At 40.9% G+C, this 9,668-nt stretch overlaps 1 protein-coding gene across 1 annotated transcript; it reads right to left on the bottom strand.

The window, feature by feature from the left end:
- Positions 1-3,118: 3,118 nt before the first annotated feature.
- LOC105230729 (probable peroxisomal acyl-coenzyme A oxidase 1) lies at positions 3,119-7,171 on the bottom strand. The gene is made up of 2 exons (XM_011211690.4): positions 5,804-7,171; positions 3,119-5,734 (listed from the first exon to the last, which is right to left on the bottom strand). Exons 1-2 carry the CDS (start codon positions 6,769-6,771, stop codon positions 4,675-4,677), a joined length of 2,028 nt encoding a protein of 675 aa, XP_011209992.3. The 5' UTR covers positions 6,772-7,171; the 3' UTR covers positions 3,119-4,674.
- Between the last annotated feature and the right edge of the window lie 2,497 nt (positions 7,172-9,668).

The raw sequence follows: 9,668 nt of genomic DNA, 5'->3' as shown, positions 1-9,668 counted from the left end.
GATGAAGAAAAGGGAAAAAGAATTAAAATAAATAAAACAAATGCTGCCAGGCCAATGGATGGGTGGCATGGCGGGGCTGCTGCAGGAAAGCTCTTAGGCAACTTACTGCACAACCGGCAGTTTGGCCATACGACCGGGTTTAACGGATGGCCGCCCACTCGCACGCCCTAAACATCAGCAACTTATTTAAACGAAATTTGAAGATTTTCTGCCGTCGTGAACTCAATGGCCAGCACGCCGACGTCACCGCGCTCTTGCAGCGCGCTGGCTATTATGCAAGCGCACAGCCCGCAAACACACACACACAGCCACTTATACTCGTAACTATACAAGTATATGTATATCTAGATGGCCACGTTGAACTGTTGACCATCAAAGGCGAAGAAGTCATGTTAAGTGTCGAATGCGATTGGCAATTAGTTGCGGAATTAAAGGATCAAGTAGTCAACAAATACAACAATTGCCACGTTACATACAAAATTCATTTGATCGCAAGGCTTGGCATACTTACAGGCGTTGCCACCCACTTTTGCGACGCGCTCAACGCCGTCGTCCTTCAATGCTTTATGCCGCGTTCGCATTGTTGTTGCTTTTGTTTTCCAATTAGTGTACGCACACACACACACATTCGCACATGCTCGGTCATGCAGTTATTGGCGATTGGCAAAATCACTCTTGTCCATAAACTGCCATTTACCCGCCCCGCTTGTACCGCTCCTCCACTCACGCGCTGCCAGAGTTTCCGTAATTCACTTAAAAGTTTCGTACGCCCTGCTATGGACATCATTATCACTTGTTTCTTTTTTACGCACAATTCTTAATTCTGTTGCTTCTCCTGCACACTCCCTCACTTCCTTATAATTCACTGCTTTCATTGCTTTATTGGATGAGTGAACTCGACGAAATCTCTGTTAACCACTTTTGCTTCATGTGGCCACTGCTCTGCTCTTCGCCTTTCATGGAATGCACTCAAGCGCGCACACACACGCTCTCCGGCGCTCTCATGTGTGTGGGTTGGCCTCTGTGTAGTATATTTGGACTATTTTCGTTGCTATTCGTTGGTGTTTTTGCTTGACTCCTTGTTTTGCTCGCCTTGTGGGTCCCTATCAATTCAATTACAACTGTAACAATCTTAAACAATTAGACAACAGCAATCGGAGCGTCTCAACGACGTGAGTTTATCGTTTTGTTAAAAATTTGATTCCTTTTTTATTAGCTTCTCAATTTGGCTGTCGCCGACTTTCATCAACCGCACTTCAAAGTGGTAATTGCAGCTATTTTTGTTTTCCTCTCAAGTCTTCTTTGGCGGAACCACAAACAATTCGCACTAAGTGGATACATTTAGAATGCGTAAATAAATATATATAAATATGTAAATATCACCGTTTCACTAAAAGAAAGTTATAACTCTAAACATGCTTTGTCCTGTGTCAAATAATAATAATAACCTGCCGTTAAGCTGCCCTCAAAGCCGGGCTTCGACTTTGGCTTAGGAGTTACTCGGCCCGCAAGCTCGAAGACATTACGATGTTCTGGATAGTATTGGACTTGCTTGTGTAAGATGATGAGTTGAAACCAAGATTCGTTAGCGGAAACACTTATTTATACAAGGTTTGTCCGGAAAGTAATAGGACTGATTTTCTTCCACCGTGACTGTACTTCAGAACGTGCGCGCACCGACTGGTTTCGATAGAGGGCGCTCCTAGCTAACGAACGAGTAGCTGGTTAGTTATCTTCAAGTACCTAGAGATTCAGGACAAACATTCTCACGCGACGAGTTTCTGTGAGTGGTGCAAGCCGAAAATACAGCGGTCATTAGAGCAGCGATAAGCGATTAAATTCTGAGTGAAACTTGATAAAACTGCGACAGAGAAGTTTGATGTGATCAAGCAGGCTTACCCAGATGTTGCTTTAGCAAGAAGAGGTCGCTGATGAAGACCGTTCTGGGAGGCAAATCCAAAGTGAAAACGATGCCATAAAAGCCATCATTCGCCATGACAAACCGACAACGCCAATTTTTACGTGGAAGTCCTCAATAGACTCAAACGAAGGGTCAATCGGGTCCGACAAGACATCGCAGCCGATTGGAAGTTGCCCACCGACAACGACCCGGCTCACACCGCCTTTCTAGTGAACAGCTACCTAACCAAAGCCAGCATTCCAAAACTTCCGGACTTTTTTTGTTTCCTTGCCTGAAATGGCCGATTAAGGCAAGAATTTTGAGACGATAGAGGGGATCCAAGCATCATGCACCTAGGCTATTCCGGAGAGTGCCTTCCATGACGCCTTCAATACTTGGAAATCGCGCTAGAAGCGCTTCATCGACGCAGAAGGAGCCTATTTTGAAAGTTTTTAAAGAATTGTAACGATTGGTTCAATAAATTTTTTTAAATCGACTCAGCTCTATTACTTTCTTGACAAACCCTGTAATGATTAAGTCTCATCTGTCAACTCAGTGGACGTGAGTATCAGACCACGGAGCTGAAGGCTGGGCATTCGCAGAAATAATGTCCGCTATTTCCACTTTTTCTATATTCTGAAGTTGGGATATTAAGGGTGGGTGCCCTATGATGACCTCTACAATGTTACTAAGGTCCCTTTTGCCAAATAGTAGGAACTTGTTGGTCAGTCCACCATCATCACCACTCCAAAGTAACTTTGTGGCATGCCCCGTGTTGCTTCTGTTCAGGAATTGAGATGTTCTTATGAATATCTTATTTATAACTGTAAGAAACATTTCCTTGACCTCTGTTCAACATTGGACCCATTCGCCTCGTTTTGTTTTTTATTTTTTTTTTTTAATAAAATGGATTAAGTCATTAGCAAATAACCGCATTTGAACATTTTTGCAATTAATGTTAGACTTCTTTATTGGAAATGAGCTTTATTGCTCCATTTAACGAGCTTAAGTTTCCCTTCTCACTTTCTATTAATTAAAACATATAAGAGTGATTTAGTTCACATTTAAATAATGAAGAAAAAACCAAATGTAAATTGCCAGCCAACAACAAAGAAGCAATGCACTATTTTTAATTTAGTCCAACTGCAAGGAAATATATAAAATATAAGACGTGGCTTGTAAGCTTTTCTTCCACTAATGAAGAGCTTTGTGGCGGAAATTGCAAAAAGCGTAAAGAAATGAACGAGTAACCATTCAGCTGAGCATTTTTCGAACCGTGAGTATTTTAATTCGCGCCATGTAGAAACCAAAGTGTTGCAACAACTCGCCAACAGCGCACAAATTGCAACATGCAACAACAAGCTACACACCTAAACTCACCTAAACAGCTGCCCAACCCCCATAATTAGTGCGTTTTCATATTAAAAATGCGAAAATCAGCTAATTAGCAAGAGGAAAAGAGAAACGCCATAAAATTCATTTCGCTTTAACGAAAGAGTCCTTTGGCCAACAACAACAAAGCAACAGCGCTGATGGCAATTAAAGGATTGCGGCTTAAATTGCTTTCGTTACATTTATTATTTTCCATATAACGGAATGTAGCTGTGTATGTGCACAGGTTGGTATATATGTGTGTGTGGGTGTGTTTGTGCGCCTTGCTAAGCGGAAGTGACGGCTTGGCGAGTGGCGAGCGAACATGCGTTAATTTTCATTATTTACTCAGCAGCAATAACCAGTTTTTGCATAAAAATTACGAAAGGGGAAACAAAACAAAAGTTAAACTGTGTGAACAACCGAAAAAACACAAAATATGGCAACGCACTAACGAGTCCTTTATTAATTACGCAAATACGCAAACAAGGCGTTTGACCGACCGACCGACCGACTGTTTCGGTTAACGACGACAAGGCGACGCAGGAACACTATGTAGTATATACGTAGTCGCAGCGTGCGGAACGAATGTAAAGGTAGCGGGCGGAATTGGGGTGGGGAGCGGGGCTTCATGGCAAAGAGTGGGGGCGAGGAATGAGAGCGAGGAGTGAGGGCGGCAATGCGCGCTGACTGAAGTTGCTTTTTACACGCTGCAATTAGCAGGCGAAAATTTATATTTCATTATTACGGTTATTTGCATAACGGAGCAAAAAACTTTCCGCACAAACGAATACAGTCACGAAAAAAACAAAAAAAAAAACGCTGTCGGAAGAAGTAAAAAATTTTACAAATTTAATATTTTCACACAAAGTTATGCATTCACAAAGCAATGTGTATACAGACACACATACATTCACACCAATAGCAGAAAAGAAAATTTTTCCTATTTTTAGAAATTTCGAAAATTCAAAATAATCCGTCAAAGGAATTTTTGCAGGGCAGAGAGGCATTGTTTTTAATGGAACACTGAGGGACTTATAAAACAAAGAATCCGGATTTAATTAAAAAAAGAGTCCAAAATTAAGAAAAAATGTTTATTTATTGCTGGCAGCTTAAGATAATTAAAAATGTGTATATAAAAGGCTTTATAAGAAACCAATTCGTATAAACAAAGCAAGTCGAATCCAAAACCACATTCTTTCCGAAAAAAGGAAGGGAAGATTTGGAGAATAGGCAGACGAGTATAATATTCTTACTTGAAGTGAAGCCTAATAACACATTGAACCAACAAAGTCGGATACCATGTTCTCAGAATCCATACTTTCGCATTTAAACTAAACTTCCCGTTAACTTCTTCAGCAATAAAGAAATAAAAAAGAAAAGAATTTCTAGCCGAAAAGTATTTACAACTTTGCCTGCATTAACGGTTTAAGGTGTGTATGAAAAGTGCTATTAACCGACTCCTGATTCAAGGGACTTTTGCGCGCCTCCGCCATCAGACGCTCGTAGACACGCCCATCGTAGCAACCTAAAGTGGAGCCCAACACACGATCGTTGAAATCGAAACCATCGACCACAGCGACGGCATTGACACGCAAGTTCGCCAGCAAATGTTCGTAGCGAGCCTGCAGCTGATCGACTTGTCGCGCGTTTAATGGATAAGTCGTTAGGATGTGACCCAGACTACTCAAGCACAATTCTAGAACAAATAACTCAGCCAGCTGCGTGAGCACGTCCGCCAAAACGGGTTTCAGCTGTTTACAAAACTTTTCGGTCTCTTCCAAGGCGGTGCGTGCTAGGAATGCGCGTGCATGTAACGTTGCCACCTGTGTCAAACGTATGCCAGCCTTATTGGCCACTAACTGTTCCGATTTCAAAAGTTTACGCTGCTGTCTCTGATACTCGTAAAGCGTACGAATGCTTTCTGTAGCCGCAAACTCCAAGAGTGCCGTCAGCATTGGCAGCTCAATATTTTTACCCCATTTGGGACGCGTTGCATTACGCAGGTATCTGACGCTGTGTGGCAGTACTTTCCGTTTCAGGCCCTCCACATATTGTTTGAGGAGGAAGCGCGCAGTTTGCAGCAATAAAACCGTATTTTCGCCTTCGTAAGTGCATGCGGCCGTGACGGTGCCATAGATTTGTTGGAAATTTGACGAACTCAAATAACCGTGACCGCCGCAGGCTTTACGCAGTACTTCAACACCTTCTTCGGACTCCGACGAGCAGTATGCTTTGAGGCAGCAGGACAAGGCATGCAGCTCGGGCAGGTTGCGGCGCTGACCAGCATCCAATTCCTTCACAACATGCTGATACATAACCCAGACAACGTCGGCCGCAATACGAAAGTATATACCCTTTGCGATTTGTGGAAACAACTTCGCCTGTTGAGTGGTGTGATCCAATATTTGTGGCTCGGGTTGGTCGGGTGCAATTGGACTCTGACGGCGCACTGCCGAATACCTGCACGTAAAATAAATGGTAGAATGACTTAAAAATATATGTAATTTGCGTTATCTTCACAATGTTCACCTGGTTGCTATCGTGGCCGCTTGCAGTAAACAGAAGGAAACGTCGCGTACGATCATTACACGCACAAACACCATGGTACCATAGATAAGCAATGGTTCGGGCCCTTTCACAAAGCGTCCATTAGGGCGCACCTGTGCGTTTTTCATTAACATTTGCGTACGCGGTATGCGAACGTTTTTCAACCCCAGAAAACCATTATTCACACCATTCACACCCAACTTCGGTCCGATCTCGCCCACATCTACACCCGGGTCCGGCAGATGCGTCTCGGCATTACGTATGCGCACCAAAAACGGATGCAACCCGTGGTGTTTTCCTTTTATATACAATTGCGCCATGACAATCACCATGTTGGCGCTGTGACCCAAACCACCAGGCCACCATTTGTACGCCGTTAGCGTTGGTGTATTCAAAATGAACTCTTCACTTTGCACATCATAATCGGCGCGTGTCTCGAGGCCGCGTATAAAAGTGCCATGGCCCAGCTCCGTTTGCGCATATGTGCCGATAATGCCGTCCATGCGCCAAGCGCGATCGAACCATTCGCGTTGTTGCTCCTCCGTACTCTGGCCCAACAATGTCGGCAGGAACATCGAAAAATGCAAGCGCAACGGAAAGTTCTGCTGAAACAACGCCGTACCCAATGGGCCGGCCAGCAGCATTCGAAAACCGTACAGCGTTGCAATCGCGCTCTGCTGGGCATCGACTTTGCTGTGCGCATTGGCTGCGTGCCAGCGGCGCAGTTTGCTAAGAAATTTGCAAGCTTTCGCAATTGTGTACTCATAAAGCGCTTTGTGCGACATCAGCGACGTGTGTTGGGGGTCCACCAAATCGGCATCTTCTATGAAAAGCTTTTCTAAAGCTCTGCGTTTGTGCAGTGCAGCGCGTCCGCCTGCCCACCACTCCGCAAAGTCTTCACTCGAAATGGTTGCACCCGCGCGTTCGCGTTGCAGATCAACATTCGTCATTCTATTTGCAACGCGGAAAATTTCACTTTCTTTGCTAAAAACTCTTTTGTTCTACTTTTCAATGGGTTTGTTGCACTTTTGTATAATATTTTACAAAACTGTATGGAAATGCACTACGACCGACGTGTTTACACTTGCAGTTGCAGGCAAACTGGCTGCCGACTGTTGTCAGCCTACTTGCTTAAGCAAGTTGATAAGAGTTCTTTGTACTGCACTCTACCACTAAAATATGCTTTCTGCAAGAGTGTTGTTTATTTCCGTCACCACGAGTATAAATAACACATTATCTTAAACATCCATAAAGCCTGATGGCTAATCACTTTTATTTTCTGTCCAGCGAGAGCCTGCTGGCCTCTCAAGAACAACATAAGATTGAGATGGAGCGCTTTGGAAAGCGGCGGTTACAAAAGTATGCGTTCATTCACCTTTCGTTTGAGTGAGTATTCGCGGAGCGGCAATGCAAGCGATTATGAGTGCATTAAGGTTGCACAGCAAGATAGCTTAAGTATTACTGTAAACAAGGTGTTAATTTATGTATGTGGCGGATGAAGTAATAATGGGAGCAGCCCCTTGGGTGTTGAGTTTACAATAAAATCATAAAACCACTATTTTCTCATAGCAGTGTTTCGGACTAGATTGAACTTTTTAGACACCTGATCCCTTATCGGATTACTTTAAGAAGTTTCATGGCTTTCAGAGCATAAAAAAAAAATTTTGTTATCTTATGTAATCCCATAAAATCTATAGAATATTGTCCTAAATTCTTAAGTTGATCCAAGCAATAATTTTGGAGATACAGGCTTGAAAAGTTGCGCGTTCCAGTTCAGCTATATCGTCACCTAAAACTTTAAGCACATTTTCTCAATTTTTTTTTTCAAAATTGTTTTTCGCGAGCTTCTCAACCGATCTTAATGCAATTTTGTTGGGGCCTTAGGGAAATATTTTACAGAGTCGAAGAAGTTTGTTTGCTCAATTGCAACTAGTTGAAAAAAAAACGTCGAAAAGTTTTCACCAAAATTGGTATGTCTTAGTAAAAACGTCTGCATGAAATACAATTTTCGCATTTGAAAAAAATTATAGAAAATAGGCCGTTTTTTGTGCCACGAAACCCATGTTACTCCTTGAGTGAGCTTTAAGGGGTTAGATGGGTTTACGGGTTTCAAAAAATCATTTTTTTTTCATTGCCTTATTAAATTCTACAACACTTCTAGAATATGGCCCTAAATTTTCAAGTTGATCCGAGTAATAGTTCCGAAGATAGAGCCTTTAAACGCGTTTTTCTCAAAACTATGTTTTTGAAGTAGTTTGGCAAGATGTCTCGAGAACTACTCAACCGATCTTCATGAAATTTTGCACAGGTCTTTGAGATACAATTCTTAAAGACTTGGGCGTTGGATTCTTTTTTTCGATTACAACAATTTGGAAAAAAAAAATTCGCGAAATTTTAATTTTTTTGCAAAAATATCTGCCAAAAATTAAATTTTCAATTTTTTCCCCTCGTCCAAGTCTAAGTTAAGCTTTTAACTAAAACGCATATTTTCTCCTTTTAGATGATCTTGTAAGGAGTTATCCTGCCAACTTTTTCGAAGGGGTCACCGGACATGGCATCGCCGAGTTAAAAATATTTTTTTTTTCCAAAAACTTCAGAATTTCTTTGTTAGCAGTGTATGTTACATAACAATAAAAAATTCTATTAAAATATTTCATTTTTTCCTGAGGAAACGCATGTAACTCCTTAACAGACGGGCATTATAAGGAATGTCACCAAAAACCTCCTGCAAGTTCAAGCACCAATCACATGCCTTATTTAATGTCCACATCAACATAATAAAAATTCTCTGAATAAATTCAGAACAACGCTCTTAAAGCTCTAATATTTACGAAATGCCCATCAAATTTAATAAATTCAATTTCAACTGCGAATGCGTATGGATGTGTGTGCTCGTAAACGTTCATTGATTCGGCACTAAAATGTCCTGAATTTTCACTAAAAAAATTACAAAAAAAATACAATTTAAAAACCTTAACGGCCATATAGAAAGCAGTAACGGCAGGAGCAGTGATAAAAATCAACAAAAGTAAAAAATTCAAACAAATGACAGTCAAAAGCAAACAAAGAAAAAGTTAGCTACCTTTATGCTCTGGCAAAAAAATGTATAATGCAAAAGTAAAACAAAAACAAAAAATTCGTTGGCAAAAAACTCAATTAACCAACATTTCCAATTGAACGAATCGCAAAAAGCGAAAGCAACGGACGAAAACAAAAATAAACGTTTCGAATAATTGAAGTGAGCAAACCAAGTTAGCATAACGGCATATATGGATGTATGTATCTACATACATATATAGACGATCGCACACAAATACACCACAGAAAAAATTTACTTACTACCCAGAAGGTAGTCGTGGAATTGACCTAATATTGAGCCATTACGCAAACGAATTAACGCTAACAAATTATTACCGTTTCCGTTTAAGATGCCAAAATCTGAATATTTACAAATATAAAACCTTATTTTAGTTAAAAATCGAAGGCAGCATGTGATATCAGAAATTATCGAAATAATATGGGTTCTAACTGTCAACATACAAAAAATTGTAAGCCAGGAAACTTTTGCTCATTTTTTCTTAAATTTCGTTATGATAAATAATAAAATAAATGAAATATTAATAATATGAGTTCTAATAATTATTGTGTCTCTCTCTCCTCTTCTCTTTCTATCTTTTTTTTCCAAATTAAATGACCGGGTTTAAATCCTTTCTTTTTCATGATTTCGTGCTCACTGGTTACACTTTTTGCGCCGCACTAAACGACAAAGCAACAAATTTAAATGATATCGAGGAAAATTTATACGTAAGCCGCAAAAAATGTTCTGAATGCAAAATTGATACGTCTG

This window comes from Bactrocera dorsalis, chromosome 1, assembly GCF_023373825.1.
Source record: "Bactrocera dorsalis isolate Fly_Bdor chromosome 1, ASM2337382v1, whole genome shotgun sequence".
In the NCBI taxonomy this organism is placed as follows: Eukaryota; Metazoa; Arthropoda; class Insecta; order Diptera; family Tephritidae; genus Bactrocera; species Bactrocera dorsalis.
The sequence above is the reverse complement of the archived record's forward strand: the minus strand, read 5'-3'. Positions and strand labels throughout refer to the sequence as shown.